General features: G+C 49.4%; 1 protein-coding gene across 3 annotated transcripts in view; it reads left to right on the plus strand.

Moving 5' to 3' along the window:
• Positions 1-24,960, plus strand: part of ITPR2 (inositol 1,4,5-trisphosphate receptor type 2) — a 198,330-nt gene that overhangs the window by 42,185 nt on the left and 131,185 nt on the right. For 2 of the 3 annotated variants that reach the window (XM_083181094.1, XM_083181096.1), the window contains exons 3-9: positions 5,977-6,092; positions 12,838-12,924; positions 13,784-13,942; positions 14,727-14,825; positions 14,934-15,017; positions 16,168-16,314; positions 19,246-19,350. In XM_083181094.1, coding sequence (XP_083037220.1) covers positions 5,977-6,092; positions 12,838-12,924; positions 13,784-13,942; positions 14,727-14,825; positions 14,934-15,017; positions 16,168-16,314; positions 19,246-19,350 — 797 coding nt within the window. The remainder of the gene's footprint in view (positions 1-5,976; positions 6,093-12,837; positions 12,925-13,783; positions 13,943-14,726; positions 14,826-14,933; positions 15,018-16,167; positions 16,315-19,245; positions 19,351-24,960) is intronic. The other variant, XM_083181095.1, reaches the window with a different exon arrangement.

Here is a 24,960-nt window from a genome sequence, read left to right on the forward strand (position 1 = left end):
ACTATTGACGGTAATAGTTTATTTTAGCATTAAGTTAGTAAGTGCCTATTCTGTAATCAGGGAACCGTCTGTTTACAGTGCGGTAGATTTCACTTTCATAAAAGTCATAAGTGAAAAAAATGAATCTCTGCAAAACTATACCGTGTCTATTTGCACCTGACCTGACCTGACCTGCACTGGTTATAGTGTCCTATTAAAAATAAGTCCTTATTTGACATTCGTATATGGTAACAACTTTAGGTGTACATTGATTAACTAGAATGTTTACATTTCTATACTTGGGGGTGGGGCCTGTGATGTCACAGCAGCTCAGATGACTGCAGTCTTGCCTCGTTTGGTCACACATTAGGGCATACATAGTGGATGTTACTTGATTACAGAACCGTGCACTTTCCTCCTTGGGATATGTCTGAAGTTTTGGAATTTTGGTTCTGTTACGTTCTGTTTTTCTATGTCCCAGAAGGAATGCGTCTGTATTCTCTAAGATAACATGTCATTGTCTCCTCACCTTCTTCCTGAGGAAATAAACTAATTTGTGTGAAACTACAGCGCAGTCTAATATTATACATCCGGCTATTAATTCTGATGAATGATCTATCCACTGTTCAGGTGACATCCCTCCAATCAGGCCCTGGGATGGCCCACTCACTGTGCAGTTGGCACTTGTGTCCTGCCTTAAGCAGCTCCCCCCCCCCCCCTGGTTCCCTGCCTTAAGCCCCCCCCCCCCCCCCCCTCTGGTGCCCTGCCTTACACCGCTCCCCCTCTGGTGCCCTGCCTTACACCGCTCCCCCTCTGGTGCCCTGCCTTACACCGCTCCCCCTCTGGTGCCCTGCCTTACACCGCTCCCCCTCTGGTGCCCTGCCTTTCGCCGCTCCCCCTCTGGTGCCCTGCCTTACGCCGCTCCCCCTCTGGTGCCCTGCCTTAAGCCGCTCCCCCTCTGGTGTCCTGCCTTACGCCGCCCCCCTCCCCTCTGGTGCCCTGCCTTACGCCGCTCCCCCCTCTGGTTCCCTGCCTTAAGCCCCCCCCCCCTCTGGTGCCCTGCCTTACACCGCTCCCCCTCTGGTGCCCTGCCTTACACCGCTCCCCCTCTGGTGCCCTGCCTTACGCCGCTCCCCCTCTGGTGCCCTGCCTTACGCCGCTCCCCCTCTGGTGCCCTGCCTTACGCCGCTCCCCCTCTGGTGCCCTGCCTTACGCCGCTCCCCCTCTGGTGCCCTGCCTTACGCCGCTCCCCCTCTGGTGCCCTGCCTTACGCCGCTCCCCCTCTGGTGCCCTGCCTTACGCCGCTCCACCTCTCGTGCCCTGCCTTATGCCGCTCCCCCTCTCGTGCCCTGCCTTATGTTGCTCCCCCTCTCGTGCCCTGCCTTACGCCGCTCCTCCTCTGGTGGCCTGCCTTACGCCGCTCCCCCTCTGGTGGCCTGCCTTACGCCGCCCCCCCTCTGGTGCTCTGCCTTACGCCGCTCCCCCTCCGGTGCCCTGCCTTACTGTGTGCCCATATAGCTAATAGTGATCCATTTGCACTTCATTCGCAGACCTGCGTGGGGCAGTTTCTTTCTGTCTGGCCAGCAGCTATCTACCTATCTATCTGAATTGGGCCTTTAAATGTGATAAAAATTTTTTTATTTTTTTTAGAAGTCTCATGTGAGAAAATCTGTTATATTGACCCAGTTCATTAATTTAGTATCTTTTTTTTTTCAACGCTTGTTTTGTGTAAACTGTCGTCTGTTTTGTCATGTGTTGTGTACACCTGTCATCTCTATAGATTCCCTGATGTTACTAAATGAACTATAAATAAACATTACAGATCTACTTGCCAGGTGACCGGTTCCGTCAGCGTCGTTATTATTATTAACATAAATATTGGCTGAAAGCTCTGGGTTACAGCATCGCCGACGCGCGTTGACTGTTTTGTGCATGGGAGTGGGGTAGTGCTGCAGCTTCAGTAGGAGAGGTGGATACACTGCGTCACCTTGTTAGTATGTGTCTTCCAGGCGCTGCTTTGCCATTAGGGTATCATTGAACCTTTTGGTTCATATACGGTAGCGTTGGGTGGGATTTGGCGCTGCCTGTATGCGAGTCAGTATTACTTGGATTGAAAGGAGAATCAGTAGGTTGATTGTACGTTTAGAAATGGACAAAAAAGAGGTTTAACCTGTACATTGATAAACTCAGTTTATGGCTTTACCAATCAATTCGCTAATAGTGATGGGGTTCAGGTGTGGGCTTACTTGGTGTTTTGTTACACCTATTTGGGGTCCCCCATTCGGGGATTTTCAGTGCTGTCACTACAGGGAGATTCCCCATCGGGGTTCAGGTAGTTCCTATAAGGATTCGTTTACACTCCCGTAGGTCTCTTTTGCCCAGGGGTGTACAGTCTCTCTGCTTTCACATTGCCTAAACGTTTGAGACCCGGTATTTAAAACGGTATATTACCGTTTTAAACCCCTTTCGTCTCAAGCAGGTTTGCAGTGTGAAAGCAGGACAGACAGTAGCTATAAGACAGTGTAGTGCATATGTAATGATCCGCTTATTATATTTGCGCATATGTAATGAGTGCAGTGCATATGAATGAGCCGCTCATTACATATGCGCATTTGTAACCGGTAAATCCAGACTGGCACTTTTCACACTGCAGCTCTAACTGGTTTAAAAGGGCTGCAGTGTGAAAGGGGTATTTTAGTGATGTGCAGTGAAATAATGTTAGTAATTGGGGAGAAATGTAACTGTTGCATAGTGGAAAGGAGCCTGTTGGGCTTAAGGCAATTTAATGGAACTCCTATACAATCTCATACACTTTACAGCCTATGGGCGGGATGTACTAAAGGGAAAATGCGGTAAAACAGGGGTTTTACCGCATTTTCCGATGTACCAATACCCGTCCGCCCCGTTTTTGCCAGGCAGGGTATCGCCACCCTCTGGTATCGCTACCCTATAGAAGCCTATGGGCTTCTATCGCCGCCCGCTGTCCGCGCGCCCCCCCTCCCGTCCTCCTTTGATCTCCTCCTCCCCCAGCAGGTGTCACATCCGGGAGGACATCCAAGTGCAGGGGGAGGAGGAGATGCAGGGGGACACTGGCAGCCGCCGGGATGTGACGGAGACCCCCGCACACCACATCCCACTGATCGCGATATCCGTCACCGCAACGCGATGCTAGCCGCATATGTTAGTATATATGTGTCAGCATCGCGGCGGCTGTCAGGCGAAGGGCGGCGATGTATATTAATACATCCCACCCTAGGTCCTCTCCTACTTCTGGTAACTAGTGTACAGGCATGCCCACATACTGGGAATTATTCTGATAGGATCCTTCCTACTCTGCAACATTTAAGCAAGATTTATTCACCCCATCATATGAACATTGTTTCACTACAGTGTTTGACTCGCAATACTGACAGAAGTAGGAGAGGACAACACAGTAGGCTGTAAAATCTATGAGATTGTAAAGGAGTTCCGTTAAATTGCCTTAAGCCTAACAGGCTCCTTCCACTCTGCAACAGTTAAGCAAGACAATTTCACCCCAATTACTAACATTATTTCACTGCACATCACTCAGACCGTACACCCTGGGCAAAGGGGACCTACGGGAGTGTAAAGGAATCCTTTATAGGACTACCTGAACCCAGATGGGGAATCTCCCTGTAGTGACAGCACTGAAAATCCCCAAATGAGGGACCCCAAATAGGTGTAACAAAACCCCAAATAAGCCCATACCTGAACCCCATCACTATTAGCAAATTGATTGGTAAAGCAATAAACTGAACTTATCAATCTACATGTTGAGCCTCTTTTTTGTCCATTCCTAAACGTACAATCAACATACTGATTCTCCATTCAATCCAAGTAATACTGATTTGCATACAGGCAGCGATAAAGCCCACCCAACACTACAGGGCTGCAGCTTTACCTATCTGCCAATGTGACAATGATTAATGGTGCTGAGCATCGGGAGCCAAGGCACAATGGGACTTTGCACAAGAGGTCAGAGGCTGAGAGGCTTGTGCTGAGCTCTGCTTCTCAGGCTCATGGAGGGCAGCAGCAGCGGCCTCGTCATGGGAGGGTTTTTAATTGGAGGCAGCGCTGAGCATGTCAGGGCTCCTACAGAGTAAGGTACAGAGGGACAAACACAGTTATCCCGCCCCCTGCAGTTACCCATTGACCAAGTTTATACCGCCTTTACTCTGTGTGTTTGACAATGTAATATTCTCCCTGCAGTTTGCAGCCAGTAATCACAAGTGGGAGCGGGCCCCTCCTGTCTAAAGTGATCCGGGCACCCCGGAGGCTTAATCCGGCCAGTTCCATTTAATTTGGGAGAATGGAGAAGTTTAAGCTAATTTGTATTATCAGTTAAAATTGATTATGAAAGTTTTACTCCATAATTAATCTGAAATGACACCTGATACCGGAGTCCACATATGTAATATAACAGATCAAATAACAATGTTTGCACTTTTTATGCCGCTGTTAAAGCACGTGGAGACAGATTACGCCGCACCCTTAAGGTTCAGAGAGATGATCACTCAACGCGTTTCGCCAAACAAGACTTCTTCAGGGGTGTCCAATTTCTTGCATAGATGAAAAAAAACAAAAGTAAAAATCTCATGTCGACTTTGACTGTCGACCTTCCCGTTATTGACCTAATGCTTGTTGTCGACCATTCCCGACAATATCCCACACTGCTCCCCACTCCCAACGTTACTGCTCCCTACTGACCTTCAATCATTGCTCCCTACACTCACCCTCACGCGATGCTCCCTACACTCTTCCTCTCTGCTCCCCATTACTTGTAAGTACAATCCAATCCCGGGATTCCCAGAATGAGGCCTTTTCAATCCTGAGTTCCAGGATTACAGAAACGGCCGCGATTGGCTTCCCACAGTGCCACAGAATAAAAAAATTAAATAAAACAAGGCCAAGCACAATGCAAAACTCATCTGTGATTGGCTGTATATGCAATGCATGCTGGGATATAATGACTATTATTGGAAGTTAATGAATGTACAATGTGGAGAGGTCCATATATCACGTATATGTATATGGATATATCGGTGGTTTGCTTTATCCCGTGCAGTCTGCATTGTTCTATTGTAAATGTAAAACCCCCAACGTCACATTACATGTAAGTAATGTATAACCGAGGCGGAAGCCTTTGATGTTCTCTGCTGGGAAGAGAGCAGCTGGAGCGGCTGATTACTTTGTGCGAGCGCTGACCTGGGAGAACGCTCCATGACCTAATATTCCAATGATCTAACCAGCTCCCAACTGTCATTTTTCAAAGAGTCTGTAACGTGGCTATTAGGAGCTGATGTGCCAGATGCACTAAGCTTCAAAAGTGATAAAATGGTGAGTGATAAACAGCCAGCCAATCAGATCCTGTCTGACATTTTTTTTTTTTTTTTTTAAACCCCGTTTTTTAAATGGCAGGCAGGAGCTGATTGGCTGGCTGTTTATCACTCTCCATTTATCACTTTTGAAGTTCAGTGCACCTGGCCCGATGGCTGGTACTTTATCTCTCTCCAAGAGCCAGGTGTACTGAGCCTTGGGGAGAGGGAGATGACGTAACAGCCGGTGGGCCCTAACTGTCACATTTCAGACTGTCTTTGAAAAATGGTAGTTGTGAGCTGGTTGGTTGGTACTTCATCTCTCCGCATTATCTTTCTCTTTAGTACATCTGGCCCCAAAGCTTAGTATAGAGACCCCAATATTCGTGTCGCCGAGCTTTACCTAACTGAAGAGATGTCTTTTTATTATGTATGTCTTTTTTCAATGTTATTTGTGGTCGTTAGTCCACCCTGTACATAGCAGCTTGGGGTAAGGGAGGTGGTCCTGGCCTGATAACAGCGGAGTGCGTTGTACAATCGCTGGCAGAATGGGCCCCAGGCAGGCATTAGCCGGCATGGGCCGGTACACAACCTATGTGAATACCTACGCTGCACGCCGGGCTGTTCCCCGCACTAATACCCTTCTCTGTCCCGTTTCTAGATTGCCTGTTTAAGGTCTGTCCTATGAACAGATATTCCGCTCAGAAGCAATTCTGGAAAGCCAAACAGGTGAAACAAGGGAACAATACGGAGGCCGCGCTCCTCAAGAAGCTGCAGGTGAGTCCTCAAGCGGGCTGTGGAGGCCTCTGAATGGCACAGTGGGTAATTGTGATTGGTCCGTACTGTTGACCTGTGAATGAGCCCCTCTTCACATATCCATTCTGATACAGCGTAACACTGACAGTGCGCCCTTCTTTTAAGTGTGTTTGTGTGGTGCCTACTGTAGCTGTAGTGTCATCTGGGTTATATTCCTGGCCTGCAGTGTGTCGCACCCAGTCGTGTTGGGTGGGGTGACGGTGGCGTTTTATCACAAATCTGTGTGAGCACCACCCTGTCCTAGGTGAGGACTGCTTTTAGGTCAGGGAACTTGCAGTGATATTGTGTGTGTGTGTGTGTGACTACACACACAGGTGCAGTGGTGTAGCTAGGTGCCACGGTGCCCGGAGCAAGGGCATGTTTTGCGCCCCCCCTAATTTGTAGTAAGCGGGGCTCTTGTGCTGCAGAAAGAGGGCACGGCCTAACATTATACCACACACCGTAATGCCCATTCCACATTATGGCACCACCTCCCAACCCACCCACCCCCCCAAATAAAAACACCAAGAGGGTGTCTGGCCATACCTCCCCATGTGTCATACCCCTTTTTGTATCAGGACCCAACAGAGTTATCGACTCCCATGGCACGGGGCAAGGTGAGTTGAGGGAGGGGTGAGCTGGGCACAGGGGGGTGAGTTGTGGGAGAGGTGATCTGAGCACAGGGTAGGGTGAGGGGGGCACAAAGAGGAGTGATGTGGGCACAGGGTAGGGTGAGGGGCGCACAGAGGAGTGAGGTGGGCAGAGGGATGGATGAGGAGGTTCCATAGGGTGAAGGTGGTCACAGGAAGGGGTGAGATGGGCATGGGGGGGTGGTTAGGGGGCCACAAAGAGGAGTGAGGTGGGCACAGGGTATGGTGAGGGGGCACAGAGGATTGAGGTGGGCACAGGGTTGGATGAGGAGGTTTCATAGGGTGAAGGTGGTCACAGAAAGGGGTGAGCTGGGCAAGGGGGGGGTTGGGTGCAACAAAGAGGAGTGATGTGGGCACACATGGTAGGATGAGGTGATTTCATAGGGTGAAGGAATGGTAAGTTGAGGGGGAGACCCCCGCCAGAATGAGGGGAAAACCCTGATTCCCCCACCATGTTCTGCAGCATCACTCCCCATTCCAAGTCATAGCCGACAGGATTTGTATTAAGAGTTAAGATGCCCAGTCGGAGATCTGCTGCTTCTGTAAGAATACGCAGCTATCGGAGGCACATTGGAGGATGGCGGTCTCATCAAAGGAGGTGAGCGCCGCGGTGTGTCAGCGAGGCGGGGGGCGGGGTGTAGCTGGAAGACCTGACACGCTGCTTTGAGTTTAGCAGCATGTCAGCTCTTCCAGCTACATCCCACTCCCTGCCGCGCTGACAGGCAGCTCAGTCCTGACCTCTTCGGACTAAGCTGTCAGCCTATCAGCGATGGGTGGGAGCAGGCGGCACATGGGGATGCAGTTAAGATCCCGGCGGTCGGGATCCCGGCGTTCAGAATCCCGACGCCGGAATCCCGACCGCCGAAATGCTGACACTTTCTCCCTCCTGGGGTGTCCACGACACCCCTGGAGGGAGAATAAAATAGCGTGCCGAGCGTAGCGAGGCACCGGGCCCGCTGCGTGGCGAGCGCAGCGAGCCCGCAAGGGGGGGCGATCCACGTCCCCCCCTTGTCGGCATTTCGGCTGTCGGGATTCCGGCGTCGGGATTCTGAACGCCGGGATCCCGACCGCCGGGATTCAATACTGAATCCGGCACATGGGCGCATTTAATTGATTTTAAAAGGGGCAGCGCCAGCAACATAAGGCTAGCGGGAATGCTAGAAAATAGCGGCAGGGAGCAGGGGGAGCGGGCGAGCTGGTGGTGCACGGCTCCGGCGCCATTTGATCAACCAGCGCCTGGAGCTTGTGCTCCACCGGCTCCGCCCTCGCTACGCCCCTGCACAGGTGACACACACAGCCAGCAGGGATTAGGTACCTGACCCGCATGGGCTCTGTACTGTATGTAAATAATTAGGGGTGGGGCCCTGTACTGTAGTCTGACCATTGGGGCTGGGGCACTGTACTATATAGTGATCACTGAGGGCAGGGTACTGTACTGTAGACTGATCATTGGGAGCAGGGCCCTGTACTGTATACCAATAATTATGGGTGGGGCACTGTACTGTATACTGCTTATTTGGGGCTGGACTGTGAACTGTATACTGATCTTTGGGGGCTGTGCTCTGTATCGTACACTGGTCACTGGGGACCGGGCTCTGTATTGTATGCTGATGATATGGGACCGGGCTCGGTATTATATGCTTGTTCTAGTAGGCTTGGGCACTGTATTGTATACCAACCAATGGGGGCTGAGCTCTGTACTGTATACCAACCAGTGAGGGCAGGGCTCTGTACTGTATTCCAACCAGTGGGGGCGGGGCTCTGTACTGTATACCAACCAGTGAGGGCAGGGCTCTGTACTGTATTCCAACCAATGGGGGCTGAGCTCTGTACTGTATACCAACCAGTGAGGGCAGGGCTCTGTACTGTATTCCAACCAGTGGGGGCGGGGCTCTGTACTGTATACCAACCAGTGGGGATGGGGCTCTATACTGTATACCAACCAGTAGGACGGGGCTCTGTACTGTATTCCAACCAGTGGGGACGGGGCTCTGTACTGTATAGCAACCAGTGGGGACGGGGCTCTGTACTGTATAGCAACCAGTGGGGACGGGGCTCTGTACTGTATAGCAACCAGTGGGGGCGGGGCTCTGTACTGTATAGCAACCAGTGGGGGCGGGGCTCTGTACTGTATACCAACCAGTGGGGGCGGGGCTCTGTACTGTATACCAACCAGTGGGGGCGGGGCTCTGTACTGTATACCGACCAGTGGGGGCGGGGCTCTGTACTGTATACTGACCAGTGGGGGCGGGGCTCTGTACTATATACCAACCAGTGGGGGCGTGCCTCTGTACTGTATACTAACCAGTGGGGGCGGGGCTCTGCACTGTATACCAACCAGTGGGGGCGGGGCTCTGTATCAGATTCTGATGACATGGGAATCTCCGATACCTGCTGCGATCCCTCCATTGCCGTCCGCAGCAGCATCCCCTATAGGTTTCTATCGGGGATGCGATGCTACCAGATATTGGCCCTCGCAACCACTGCGATCTAGGAATGGCGGTTCTCCATTGTAGTCTATGTAGCCACTGTCCACCTCTGGCTGGACAGTGGCTACTGTGCAGCGCTGACCGCCCATGCACCAATCCCATTGCACTCAGCTGAGCGCACCGCAGGGACGGGCTCCTTCCAGAGCTCCTGCGTCTGCACAGAGATACATCCCGCCGTATTGCAATGTAATCCGGGGCTGTAAGATCCCTCCAGAGCGCATTGAATATGCGTTTCATAATAAATTAGCCCCCATATTGTGCGTCCCAGTATGGTGCATACATGTCAGCTGCGGCCTCTCTCCCCACCCCCCCTGCATCTCCCCTCAGTCCTGACCCTCAGGGTTATCAGGTAATCTTCCCGTCTGCGTCACGTTCTCCTCCATGTAACCGGATTACCATGGAATGAAGCAGACCAGCCCGTTGTATACAGTGCTGATTATGGTGTGGTGTGTATAGTATTATTACCCCTCTGTATTCGGTAATGTGACCCACCAGCCACAGGCCAACAAACCCGTACCAGGGCGTGTGCACTGCAGCGGTGTCCTATCACTGTGTGGGAAACCCGGACAGTCTGTAGCCTGAGGGCTACCCACCCATCCCCTCCCATACCTCCCCTCACAGGGTAACGTGACAGCACCGTGTAATACAATGCAGGCCAGGAAACCTTTCCTCTAATATATGCAGATGCAGGACATAACATCACAGGTGTTAAGGATAGCACGGTGGGTGTATTGGCTAGCATTACTGCTCACAGCCCGGAGGTCATGAGTTCAGTTCCTGACCAAGGCACGTTCTGTGTAGAGTTTGTATGTCCTCACACGTTAGCATGGGTGCTCTGGCTGAAGTATGCAAAAGAAAACGCTGCGGAATATTTGTGCACTATAACAATAACTGGTAATAGTAATAATTATAGTTAGACCCACGCCACTGTTCCATCGTTCCAAATATGTTCCTCATTCCATGTGGTTCAAAGGTTGGCAATAAGGTGGCACCATGTCGGGTCATACAGACTCCTCATGCGGTCGGTCCATCTGTGTTAGGCTGGTGACTCATCCACTGAAGCCCCAGAAACTCCACCACTCATCTAATCAGTGCGGCGAGGCACAGGTAAATGGTCCGCGGTTGGATATCACGTGTGCATCCGCCAGTCCCCATCGTATGTCTGTCACACGGGTACTACATCTCCAGAATAAAGGAATCAGATCCAGGAAGATGATCTGTCTCCCTGGTTTGTGCCTTGTGTACAGGCTACACGTGTTTCCTCTTGTTATTGTATGACAGACGTGTGAGGAAGTGCAAGGGGGGGGGGGGTGTATTACACAATGTGCGCTGCATGTGCCAACCGGCTCCGTAGTTCAAGGCCCGTCGTGTGGGAGGTTCGACCTTTCCAAGCAGTCTCGGGCTGAATCCTCTGTGTTTACGCCTCATTTCTATGCACTAGTAGCCTAATTACAGCACAAGATATTCATTTAATATTACATGAGGACGCCATTTCTGAGGTAAACCCCAATTATCGCTGTACCGCGGGTATATGTAAGGTTACTCTTCTGATTGTATGGCACCCTATGTGAGTGCAGGACAGATCCTCGGCCTAATGGGCAGCGCATTTCTGCAGAAGCCACGGTAACGCATGCAGATCTCATTGGCTATCCCGCGGCCATTTCCCGGTCCTGTGCCGCCTGTCGCACATGCGCGCTCTGTCTCGCCCAAGAGCACTCAGCGGCCTCTCACTCACTTATAATATAAGCTTTCAAATTCCCCAAAAACATTTTCAGAGGAGGATGGGCCGACATCTGCGTTCTGTCAGCTGTAAGGAATACGCAGCATGCAGAACGGCAATATGGGTGACTGGACTAGACAATGGCGAGGCAAAGATAATATATTTTCCTTACGATATGGTGATTATAACAAAATAATGACTGAGAAGTGGTTAAGCATTAGAGTATAAATGATCTTTTCCTTCCTCTGTGGAACATGATAATGGCAATCGAAAAGTTTTTCCCGCCAACATGCATTGCGGCACGAAGGTTACGGCACAAGAGATGATCCGGCCACTTGGCATCTGTGCTGGACAATCAAGTGTTAGCTCTTGAGCTCAGAGGCAATACCATGCGTTGATAGCTGAGCGCGAGGCAGCACCGGCTGTGTACTAACAATAAGGACATGGACTGTCCCATAACTTTCTATTTCACCTGAACTTGGTAGATCATTAATATTGTAGACATTTATCCAGGGGACCTAAGAAGCAGTGGTGACAAGCGGCTATTATAGAATTCAGGGAATGTTACGCTGTAATTCTAATCGGTACTCTTTACCTAGAAGGGCGCCCACGATTTTGATCGTGGGCATCGTTAGTAAAAAAAAATTGCGTCGGTCGCATCGCATGCGACCAAAAAATCGCATGCGATGCCCGTGATTTCCCATAGGGAACAATGTTAAATGTCCCAATTGACCCGATTTTCCATAGGAAACAATGTTAAATGGCCCACAGAGGCCAAATAGGCACCCTGAAGTGTGAAATGGCCCCCACAATTGTTAACGCCACCCCACGATCAACGCGAACCCGAAGCGTGGCGAGCGCAGCGGTACGCGTCCTACGACCTTTTCATACCCCCACTATCCACGTCGGCGTGAAGTTGAGAATAGAAAGTGTGGTGAGCACACCTAGCCCGAAGCGTGGCAAACGCAGCGAGCCCCGCGGACAGCTGTGAAGCCCGCGAGCGGACGCGTATACCTGTAAAGGTGTCCGCGTCCCCTCGCGGGGCACGCCACGCTTCGGGCTCGGTGGCTCGCTGCGCTCGCCACACTTTCTATTCTCAACTCCACGCCGACGTGGATAGTGGGGGTATGAAAAGGTCGTAGGATGCGTACCGCCGCCCCACGCGGGCTCGCTGCGCTCGCCACGCTTCGGGTTGACGTTGATCGTGGGGTGGCGTTAACAATTGTGGGGGCCATTTCACACTTCAGGGTGCCTATTTGTCCTCTGTGGTACATTTAACATTGTTTCCTATGGACAATCGGGTCAATTGAGACATTGAACAGGAAAATCGGGTCAATTGGGACATTTAACATTGTTCCCTATGGGAAATCGCGGGCATCGCGTCGGTCGCATCGCATGCGATTTTTTTAGTGCATGCGATGGCCGCGATGGGCGCCCTTCTAGGTAAAGAGTACCTTCTAATCTTGCTGATTCTTATATGTACTATACTAGTGTTCATTCTAGCACCCGCCATCTTTGAAAACCCATGCAGTTCCTGTTCCCTGCCTGGGGTGTCGCTGTCTGCTGTGGTGTTTCTAGCACAGGTCTGGTTTGCAAATGAGTGCTGATATACAGACCACACTGTGCTAGAAGCACTACAGCAGACAGCGACACCCCAGGCAGGGAAGACGAACTGCATGGGTTTTCAAAGATGGCGGGTGCTAGAATGAATACTACTATACCCTATAATATCTATATATGCCCCGTTACACTGTACATTATACTGTCTGTATCCCTGCAGCACGCCGCTGATTGTTATATGTACTATACCCTAAAATAACTATATATGCCCCGTTGCACTGTACGTTATACTGTCTGTATCCCTGCAGCACGCCGCGGAGTTGGAGCAGAAGCAAAACGAGTCTGAGAACAGAAAGTTGTTGGGAGAAATTGTAAAATACAGCAATGTTATACAGGTAAGTGTTATAAAGAGGTAAGGGGAATATACAGCAGTGTTATATACAGGTAAAAGGAATATCACACAGTGATATACATGTAAGGGAATATACAGCAGTGTTATATACAGGTAAGAGGTATATCACACAGTGATATACAGGAAAGGGGAATATACAGGTAAGGGTAATATACAGCGGTGATGTACAGGTAAGGGTAATATACAGATCTGGGTAATATACAGCGGCGATGTACAGGTAAGGGTAATATACCACAAGGTTATACCTAATGCCTCTTTAAATCTCACTTCTAAATTCCCCAAATCTTGGCCGCCGCTGGGAAGTTAATACATCAGTCTCTGATGGCGACCAGTAGCTGGGGGAACTCTGGGTGATGTTGGCACGATGCATCGCTCGCTTTGTAAGGGTGGTTGCGCACTACGGCTGGTGTACAGTGATGGAACAGTGATCGTTCCTTTATTAACCCCATCTAGTGGGTCCATTTCCTGCTTAAGGGCATTCGTTTCGATGTCAGAACGATGCCCATCGCTTCAGCGTGTGCCCAGTTGGCGGATATAACCTTGGCAGAGAGACTGGGAGAATGACTGTGCCTCCGTTTTCTGTGTCAGTGCCCTTTCCTGCATCTATGTTCTCACATTCTATGTGGCAGTAGAAAAAGCCGCAGCGCACTCCTATGATATACCCGGCACTGGGCACTTTGTGAACTTTGCTACACTGAAAGTTTAAAGACCAAACTTACTCCCAATTGTGCGACTGTAATATCCAGTTTCTCCCACAACTCTATGTATGTAATAAAATGATCGCAGCACGTAGCCTCTGCGCTGTTGCATCCGTCCTCACCGTGTGACTCCTCTCCCTACAGCTGCTGCACATCAAGAGCAACAAATACCTTACGGTTAACAAGCGGCTTCCGGCCCTGTTGGAGAAGAATGCCATGCGGGTGTCCCTGGATGCGGCGGGGAACGAGGGCTCCTGGTTTTACATTCAGCCGTTCTGGAAGCTGCGAAGTGAGGGAGACAATGTAGGTGACCTAGGAACGATCTGTAATGGAGCTGATGATAAATACGATTTATGCAGATGACATGCTGCGCTGCAGGTGGGGCAGATGTAACAGGTGCGGAGAGAGTTAGATTTGGGGGAGCTATTTTTTTTTCTGTGCAGGGTAAATACTGTTATTTTTACACTGCAATACAGATTTCGGTTTGAACACACCGCACCCATATCTAACTCTCTCTGCACATGTTACATCTGCCCCACCTGCGGTGCAGCATGGTTTTATCCATCTGCAAAACATTGATGATTGGCAATCCGTTAGAAACCCTGATCTCGAAACATTTTCAGCCAGGATCGACAAATCGGGGGGAAATTCAACCTGCTGATTCCCTCAATCTCCAGGGGATCTGGGAATTTCGGGAAAAAGTAATTTATGGGTCTGTTACGTTACCTATTAAGTTAACTCTTATCGATGCTAGTTTAAAAGCCGGGGTCAGGGAATTTCAGAAATGCAACATGTTGTTGTGTTTTTCTGAAAGGCTGTGCATGGTGACCATTTGGGGTTGACCTAGAAGCTGTCAATCATAGGATCCCCACCCCTTAAAACATGGGTCTTCAACCTATGGCCCTCCAGATGTTGTGAAACTACATGTTCCAACATGCATTGCCACATTTTTTCCTATAAGAGCATGCCAAAACTGTCAGGGCATGCTGGGAAATGTAGTTCCACAACATCTGGAGGGCCACAGGTTGAAGACATGTGCCTTAAAAGAAGTCTCTCATGCAGTTCCCTCTTGCTCTCTGTTTTCCAGGTACTGGTGGGAGATAAGGTGGTCCTGATGCCGGTGAACGCCGGACAGCCGCTGCACGCCAGTAATATAGAACTTCTTGATAATCCCGGCTGCAAAGAGGTAACTTATTCCTGGACCTTATGGCGCACCAATCACAATCTCCCCCCCCCCCCCCCCCCCCCCCCCCCCCCCCCCCCCTCATGAAACAAACCATTGTCTGTGTTACAGGTGAACGCCGTCAACTGTAACACCAGCTGGAAAGTCGCCCTGTTCATGAAGTACAGCGACTATCGGGACGACGTCCTGAAAGGGGTGAGAGACCAACGTTCCTAGTAATCGCATTTGGAACGGATATGTACCGGGAGATTTGCGGATATTTCCTGCTTGGCTTCCAATCAGGAGACTGCTGGGGATAGGGTTATCTGACGGCTGCGGAGACTGAGGAGTACATAATATTAGAGAAAATTTTAGGTGTAGGAATGGTGTCCCCCCCCCTCCCCCTATAACTCGCTTACGTTTCTATAGGATGACCGTGCTAATATCCAGCTGAGGAACGCCATGTGTTAATTGTGAAGCCCTGGGAAAGTTAGGGGCAGATGTATGAAGCAGTGATAAGGGAGGAGAAGTGATAAAGTGCCTGGTACTTTATCACCGGCCAATCAGCTACTGACTGTTAAGTTACAGGCTGGGTTTAAAAAGAGACAGTCAGGAGCTGATTGGCCGGTGATAAAGTACCAGGCACTTTATCACTTCTCCTCCCTTATCTTATCACTGCTTCATACACCTATCCCTGTGTGAGACGTCTTTTTTTATGAAGGTCACACAATTACTACTATGATTCCGAGATCGCGGCTCTTACCCACAATGGGATCAGCGCTCACATTCCTTAGGGATTATATAATAATACTACGGGTGGTAGTAACGGATTAGTGCAGGAGGATTTCCACTACAGCCCATTCAATAATAATAAAAAAAAAAGCGAGCGAATAACTGTCCCACACTGCTGCACGTACGTACCCGGCGCATGGGGAATGGATTTGCTCGCGTGCGCATTAATTCGCATGCAAGTGCATGGACCCAAAATAATTAGATGGTCGCCAACCACCAGTGTTTTTCTGGATGCACCCACCAGAAAATGCTGGGCGTCCCAATGTACCATCCCCCTGACTGCTTCCAACCTGCCCCCCTTCCTCCCATGTGAACCCTTTGGTGACTGTAAAAGTCACCGAAGTCGTTCCCACAGTGGCCCTTCAAATTCTTATATTCGCATATACGTCTAGGCCCTAAATGGTTTGTAGCCTCCTTAAGGGGAGGAGCAAAGCCTGTACTGAGCAACACAAGGTCCCTGAGGTTATTATTACAGGACAGACACCGGTTACATCAGGTGACGTGATGGAAATACCGACCTCTCCGGTGGTGTGTTGTAACGCTGTCGCCCGTCTTCTGCCTGCCGCCCCTGCAGGGTGATGTGGTCCGGTTGTTTCACGCAGAACAAGAAAAGTTCCTGACCTGCGACGAATATGAGAAGAAGCAGCACATCTTCCTGCGCACCACCTTGCGCCAGTCCGCCACGTCTGCCACCAGCTCCAAGGCCCTGTGGGAAATAGAGGTAATTATCCTGTGACATCAGCGGTACCTACAGACAGGGGGAAGAGCGGTCAGTACAGACAGGGGGAAGAGCGGTCAGTACAGACAGGGGGAAGAGCGGTCAGTACAGACAGGGGGAAGAGCGGTCAGTACAGACAGGGGGAAGAGCGGTCAGTACAGACAGGGGGAAGAGCGGTCAGTACGGACAGGGGGAAGAGCGGTCAGTACGGACAGGGGGAAGAGCGGTCAGTACGGACAGGGGGAAGAGCGGTCAGTACGGACAGGGGGAAGAGCGGTCAGTACGGACAGGGGGAAGAGCGGTCAGTACGGACAGGAGGAAGAGCGGTCAGTACGGACAGGGGGAAGAGCGGTCAGTACGGACAGGGGGAAGAGCGGCCAGTACGGACAGGGGGAAGAGCGGTCAGTACGGACAGGGGGAAGAGCGGTCAGTACGGACAGGGGGAAGAGCGGTCAGTACGGACAGGGGGAAGAGCGGTCAGTACGGACAGGGGGAAGAGCGGTCAGTACGGACAGGGGGAAGAGCGGTCAGTACGGACAGGGGGAAGAGCGGTCAGTACGGACAGGGGGAAGAGCGGTCAGTACGGACAGGGGGAAGAGCGGCCAGTACGGACAGGGGGAAGAGCGGCCAGTACGGACAGGGGGAAGAGCGGCCAGTACGGACAGGGGGAAGAGCGGCCAGTACGGACAGGGGGAAGAGCGGCCAGTACGGACAGGGGGAAGAGCAGCCAGTACGGACAGGGGGAAGAGCGATCAGTACGGACAGGGGGAAGAGCGGTCAGTACGGACATGACTGAGAGCTTACCGGTTACTAGTCGTATGTATGTATGTATGTATGTATGTATGTATGTTACAGCTTACTAGTCGTATGTATGTATGTATGTATGTATGTTACAGCTTACTAGTCGTATGTATGTATGTATGTATGTATGTTACAGCTTACTAGTCGTATGTATGTATGTATGTTACAGCTTACTAGTCGTATGTATGTTACAGCTTACTAGTCTCATGTATGTATGTTACAGCTTACTAGTCTCATGTATGTATGTATGTTACAGCTTACTAGTCTCATGTATGTATGTATGTTACAGCTTACTAGTCTCATGTATGTATGTTACAGCTTACTAGTCGTATGTATGTTTGTATATATATGTATGTATGTTACGGCTTACTAGTCTCATGTATGTATGTTACAGCTTACTAGTTGTATGTATGTTTGTATATATGTATGTATGTATGTATGTTACAGCTTACTAGTCTCATGTATGTATGTATGTTACAGCTTACTAGTCTCATGTATGTATGTATGTTACAGCTTACTAGTCTCATGTATGTATGTTACAGCTTACTAGTCGTATGTATGTTTGTATATATATATATATATATATATATATATGTATGTATGTTACGGCTTACTAGTCTCATGTATGTATGTTACAGCTTACTAGTCGTATGTATGTTTGTATATATATGTATGTATGTTACGGCTTACTAGTCTCATGTATGTATGTTACAGCTTACTAGTCGTATGTATGTTTGTATATATATATAAATATATATATATATATGTATGTATGTTACGGCTTACTAGTCTCATGTATGTATGTTACAGCTTACTAGTCGTATGTATGTTTGTATATATATGTATGTATGTTACGGCTTACTAGTCTCATGTATGTATGTTACAGCTTACTAGTTGTATATATGTTTGTATATATGTATGTCTGTATGTTATGGGCACTGGGAACCTCGCTGATGATTTGAGTTCATGGATTCATCTTTCTCTGTCGGGACTTGAGGGGGGTCGTCTGAAGATGGCCCATTGGCGTCAGTGTCAGTGAAAGTGAGCGGAAAGACAAATGATATCACAAGTGCTGTAAATCGCATTAAGAACTGTTGCTAATTGGCTGAATCTACATTGTGCAGACAGGTGTGTGTGTGTACCTCAGTGCAGTGCAGGTATGTGTGTGTACCTCAGTGCAGTGCAGGTGTGTGTGTGTACCTCAGTGCAGTGCAGGTATGTGTGTGTCTTTGTGTTCCTCAGCCTACCTCAGTGCAGTGCAGTGCAGTGCAGGTATGTGTGTGTGTGTGTACCTCAGTGCAGTGCAGGTATGTGTGTGTCTTTGTGTTCCTCAGCCTACCTCAGTGCAGTGCAGTGCAGTGCAGGTATGTGTGTGTGTGTGTGTACCTCAGTGCAGTGCAGGTATGTGTGTGTCTTTGTGTTCCTCAGCCTACCTCAGTGCAGTGCAGTGCAGGTGTGTGTGTGTGTGTGTGTGTGTGTGTGTACCTCAGCCTATCCCAGTGCAGTGCAGGTATGTGTGTGTGTGTGTGTGTGTGTGTACCTCAGCTTACCGCAGTGCAGGTGTGTGTATCCCAGCTTACCTCAGTGCAGTGTAAGTGTGTGTGCCTCGGGCCTACCCCAGTGCAGTGCAGGTATGTGTGTGTGTGTGTGTACCTCAGCCTATCCCAGTGCAGTGCAGTGCAGGTATGTGTGTGTGTGTACCTCAGCCTACCCCAGTGGAGTGCAGGTATGTGTATGTGTGTGTGTGTGCCTCAGCCTATCCCAGTGCAGTGCAGGTATGTGTGTGTGTGTGTGTGTGTATCCCAGCTTACCTCAGTGCAGTGTAAGTGTGTGTACCTCAGCCTATCCCAGTGCAGTGCAGGTATGTGTGTGTACCTCAGCTTACCGCAGTGCAGGTGTGTATGTGTGTGTATCTCAGATTACCTCAGTGCAGTGTAGGTGTGTGTACCTCAGCCTATCCCAGTGCAGTGCAGGTATGTGTGTGTGTGTGTGTGTACCTCAGCTTACCGCAGTGCAGTGCAGGTGTGTGTACCTCTGCCTAACTCCATGCAGACTGATATTAGATTGCCGCTATTTCTGTCCCCCTGTTATAAGCTGCACCCGGTACGTCATGTATTATCCTTCATCTTGCAGGTTGTGCACCACGATCCCTGCCGAGGAGGGGCCGGCCAGTGGAACAGTCTGTTCCGATTCAAACACTTGGCTACTGGGAATTACCTGGCGGCAGAGGTGAGCGAGGCACGTGTACACTCTCCGCTACTTTGTTCCTGTTGTAAACAAGCACAGGGCTGGGGGCTGGTTAGGAAGCGTAGTAGGAACACTTTAAGCCTCCATAAACTATGCGATTTCTCCGAGGGAGAATCTCCATACCATCCCCATTGAACTGCGCGGCAGCTTCCCGGGCGGCAGGATCACATATGGTACATCGTATCCGCTCCCAGCAACCCATTCTGATCCTATGTGCGGTCCCGTGCGCACCAGATTGGAGGCGGGGAACACAAGGCCTGCAATGTAGATTTATCGGATCCCGCAGGCCTTGTGTTCCCCGCCTCCAATCTGGTGCGCACGGGACCGCACATAGGATCAGAATGGGTTCATTCTATAATCCATGGGATGATATTGTACACTTTAATGGGGGGGGGTTAAGCTTTTTGGAGTAAGGGACTGCTGCTAATTGCATTTCTCTGATTGTGCAGCGCTGCAGTCTATGCAGGTGCTATGGAGATAGCAGTCTTTCAAAATATCCTTTTACTGGTCTTCTGTTTTCTGCTGTGATACAAATGACCCTCCCGGTGAGGGGCGGGGTACCTCTCTGACCCTGGCACCCTCCCTGTCATCCCTGTCACCTCTCCGATTCCCAATGTCACCCATTGCACTGCACTGTGTTGGCATCCTGGCTCAGAACTGGCTGGATCAGGGCCAGACGCTGTTAATGCAGCACATTGTGTTGTCATTTGCATAGGATCCTTGCTGGCAGTGTGCTGGTGCAGTGAGTAAGAGCTCACAGTGGCTGTTGGGGAGCGGGGAATGGGTTATGTGCTGGTGCAGTGGGTAAGAGACTCCAGTAATTGCTGCAATTAGGGAGGGGAGGAGTGGGTAATGAGTTGGTGTAGGGGGTAAGATCACAGTGTTTGCTGGGGTCGGGAAGGGAAATGAGTTATGTGCTGGTGCAGTGGGTAAGATCACAACGGTGGCTGGGGAGGGGAGGAGTGGGTAAGATCACAGTGGCTGCTGGGTTTAAAGAGGGGTTATGAGTTATGTGCTGGTGTAGTGGGTAAGAGATCTCATTGGCTGCTTCGGGTTGGGGAGAAGGGGGTAGGAGTTATGTGCTGGTGAAGTGGGTAAGAGATCACAGTGGGGGCTGAAGAAAGGAGGAGTGGGTAATGTGCTGGTGTAGTGGGTTAGAGATCTCAGTGGTGGCCGGGGATGGGAGGAGTGGGTAATGTGCTAGTGTAGTGGGTAAGTCATTCCTTCGTCTCTGACAATATGGGGCTAGTAATAACCATTATAGATGGACACATTAAAGTTTCCGCAGCTCATCTGGTCATTCAGAAACCGCAGTCACCTCTTGCTGGTGATGTAAGGAGGCGTGGCCACATCGGGAGGCGTGTCCATGCACAGTAATCGGTATCGCCCATGTCTGAGACCTGTATATTTATATATTCATTTGCTTTCTTTGTTTCCTTGTTGCACGCTCCGCTACGGATGTGATGACATCATACGTAAGTGCGATGTGGGGAGATGCTGGTAGGGGCTTATTTGGTCCCAGTGTATTAGCATGTCTTGGGTGATTTATACACGAGTGTGGTCCCATCCTCTATCTCGTATCTGGCATGATTCTTGCTTTGGCACACGCGCCGTGATGTTTGGCTCGTAAGAAAATTTCCCAAAACAGGGGGTGACCAAGCCGCATGGGGGAAACGGGAGCGTCTCACAGCGGCCTCTGTAGCGGTGCAGTTACGCTCTGTGTCCGCTTGTGCACACTGTACAGCAACAGTAGGGAGCAACTGCGTTTCCCATTCCAAATACTGAGCTATAGATACATCTACCTATAGCATGGCGCGCTGCACACGTATGTTATGCATGTGTCCCTCAATGGCGGATCTCTCTGCACATGCATTTTTTGCACAGGTTCCCCCACTATGGCAGGACTCTCTACACACGCATGTTTTGCACAGGTTCCTCCCATGGCAGGGCTCTCTGCACACGCATGTTTTGCACAGGTTCCCCCACTATGGCAGGACTCTCTACACACGCATGTTTTGCAGTTTCTTCCCATGACAGGGCTCTGCACACGCATGTTTTGCACAGTTTCTTCCCATGACAGGGCTCTGCACACGCATGTTTTGCACAGGTTCCTCCCATGGCAGGGCTCTCTGCACACGCATGTTTTGCACAGGTTCCTCCCATGGCAGGGCTCTCTGCACACGCATGTTTTGCACCTTCATACATGACCTTGAGCCGCTGTAGCTGGCACTAGTTGCAATTCCCGGAACTGCATTCAGCTTGTATTGTTACCTCATAATAACTGCTGAATGAAAATGCCGGCTTAGGAGCCAAGATGTGTGTTTGTGTGTGTGTGTGTGTGTTTTTGTGTGTGTGTGTGTGTGTGCGCGTGACTTTCAGCCGCCTCTGACTGCACTAATAATATCTGGATTAAGCAAAGATTCCCGTGCCAGAAATGGTGAGCACCACTCAGGCTGCAAGGTCAGTGGGACAAAGAGGCTGATTTCCTGCAGACTCGCACTGTGCCCCCTACTGTACCGGCCAGCTGTAACGTGCCCCACTGCGCTGAGCCCTTCATGGCCCACCATGCCCAGATGCCACGCTCGTCCTGTTAGTTTGGTGCTATTTATCGTTTTCATCCCTCTACAGTCACCGTCTACGATAAACGTATCGCTCTTGTGTTAGACTAGAGCTGGCCGGGCATTGCATGTTTCTTTCAGACGACCCAACCAGCAATGATTTCAGCCCATACATTTGACTTATGGATGATCACACAGCACTCAGTCAGCAGAACCAAAGTCTCACAGATGCAACATGTGGAAAATCTAAGTGAACAATCGTTTTTACTGCAGATTACAGCGATTATCATTCATGTCCGGTCGCTGAGCGATAATCTCTGAGGACTTTGTTACATGGATCGGATTGGACAGAAAAGCACGTGTATACAAAATAAAAACTTTTATTGTAGTCTCCGATGGATGTAATGGACCGATGAATATTGACGTTACAACGGGATTGATGCTTTTCTGGCACTTGCGTCATAACTTTCTTAACTTCAATAAGACAGAATAATGTTTGGAAAAACTAATCTGAATCTTTGAAACCGATCTATGTAGAATGTTACTTGGCGCTCTAGCACATCCTAGTGGTAGGAGATGGAACTGCTGCGAACATGTCCATGGTCTAATTGCTTAAAAATACATTTTCTCTATGTTGATAGAGGGGACCCTAAATAACACAGCTCCCATCTCACAGATAGTTACAAAATAAGTATTACAATATTGCCTATATTGGGTACCTGTGTATTAAGGGGATCGCTATATACCAGTTTGCACATCTCGGTTTCTGTGAATTGTGGTAGTCCAGCGTTATTGTGACCAGCACGGATGACTTAGTGGATAGCATTGCCGCTTCAAAGCGCTGAGGTCACAGTTTAATTCCGGACCAAGGTCCTATCTGTGCAGCGTGTGTATGGTCCAGTATTTGAGTGGGTTCCCCCTGCGTGTTCTGGTTTCCTTCCACAATCCAAAAACATACCGGTAATTGGCTTGTATATGCGATAGTGAATTTACCCCGGTATCTAATTAGCGGCGGTAAGTTACTGCAGCTACTGGATTGGGCCATGGTTACCCAATTACCCCTTAGCGGGGATTTTCTTGGGGTACCTTAGGCATAATAGTTGATAAGCAGCCGTCAAAGCTGTGATAACACCCTAAATCGGGAACTTATCCTTGATCCCAAGTGTTATGGCACTCTAATGGGAGGCGTTTCTCCCGAAATGTATTAATTAATTAATTTATCGGGAAAAGTTTAGGTGTGTGAGACATTAATCTATGACAAAAGGGCGCTGAGCAGTGGCAATTTTAGCAAGAGAAGAATGGTAGTGCTCTACGCTGCACACAGTGGCCAAGTGTGGTACTGCAGCGGCTGTGCTGTCATAGACGTCTTCAGGAGATAATCACAGCTCATCCTTCACATATGTCCCCGCCTCCTTCTTCCCTTAATGCTCCTCCTACACCTGCTTCTATGAGTCTTCAGTAATATAGGCAAGTCTTTTCCCATGAGTGCCTCCACCCCCTGCGTCCCCAAATGTGCCTCTGAACCCCCTCCCAATGAGCGCCTCCTTCCTTCCCACGTACATTTATCACGTACTGACCACTGCCTCTCCAATTGTGCCTGTAAATGCATCTGTTTTGGGGAGCCCTTTTAAATAAAACGTAAATATTGTGTTACCATCATCCCCAGCCTGAAGCTGGGGCAGGTCGCTAGTATATACTGTACAGGTGACATTTTGACACCATGTATTTAGGAGTGAGCACCTGCGGATAAATAAGCATGTTATTTCATGTTTTGTCTTTCTGTTTTTTTATGTGCACTTTTCATTCAAAGTGCACTTTACGTTAGCTGGCAAAATGCACTTTGAAACAAAAGCTTCATCATGAAGATCAATGTACATTCATATCAAAGCCATATATTTATATTTGAGATTTGAGAGAGTTAGATTTGGGCGAGTTATTTTGTTTCTGTGCAGGGTAAATACTGGCTGCTTTATTTTTACTCTGCGATATAGATATCCGTTTGAACACACCCCACCCAAATCTAACTCTCTCTGCACCTGTTACATCTGCCCCACCTGCAGTGCACATTGTTTTGTACATCTTCAAACCAACCTGAATCAGACCTTTTATTTTATTTTGTAATGAGAATATGTACACCCGGTCGCCCTGTCTCTCCCTTACCTCTTAGGTGGTTGGGTGCACACACGTGTTTGTCTCGTGTTGGCCTAACAGCTGTTACCTGCCTGTATCATGCTGTCAGCAGGTATATAACAAGGCTGTGCAGAGCAATATTCACCACTAGATGGCAGTACGATCTCAGTTTATGATCTTGTTCCCCACGCAGTAAATCTTTTACTTGTTAACTAGACACATTATTTATAGAGCCCTGAAATGGATCTGCTCCGTCTATCTGACACTCAACCCCCCCCCGAGACTTCTTATGACACTTTTAAATATGATGCCTGATGAGTCTCGGTGGATCCATGCATTGGTTAATGCAGCTATAGGCAGCCCAACAGACTTCCAGAGCCTCTCCTGCACCCCCCAAAGGGCCCGCACATCATTTCAAGAATGAATTAACCACTCCAGACCACCTCATGTCCACTTACATTGTCCAGGCGCAGATTTAGGGGGTTACCCCTTATTTATATAAACAGATATGGCCAGTTTACCAAATTGTTGCAGAAACCATTGAAGTATGGCGCATATGCAACAGATAGCAAATACTCCAGCACTGTGCCGAAGTCTGTCAGTGCGTTTTATAAACAAGTGCTTCATCATGAAGATCAAAGTCCATTCAAATCAAAGCTATAGAAGACGTTTATTTTCATATCTTCCTTAGAATTGTCCGTTGCATCCTACAGCCCACTTTGGGGGAGATGTATTCAAGCTTTGTTACTCATGTTTTTGGTCCATACATTACTTTGTTGCAAAGAAAGGGTTAACCTGGCTTATAACTCCTTGGCAGACTGGCAGAGCTTGACCTGCCCACACCATTGTTCCTTTTGTTTATCCTCAGGGATCCCTGATTGCACCGAGGCCCCGGGCGGCCGGTTCTCCCTCC

This window comes from Crinia signifera, chromosome 4 (assembly GCF_055691185.1).
Source record: "Crinia signifera chromosome 4, ASM5569118v1, whole genome shotgun sequence".
NCBI classification, from domain to species: Eukaryota; Metazoa; Chordata; class Amphibia; order Anura; family Myobatrachidae; genus Crinia; species Crinia signifera.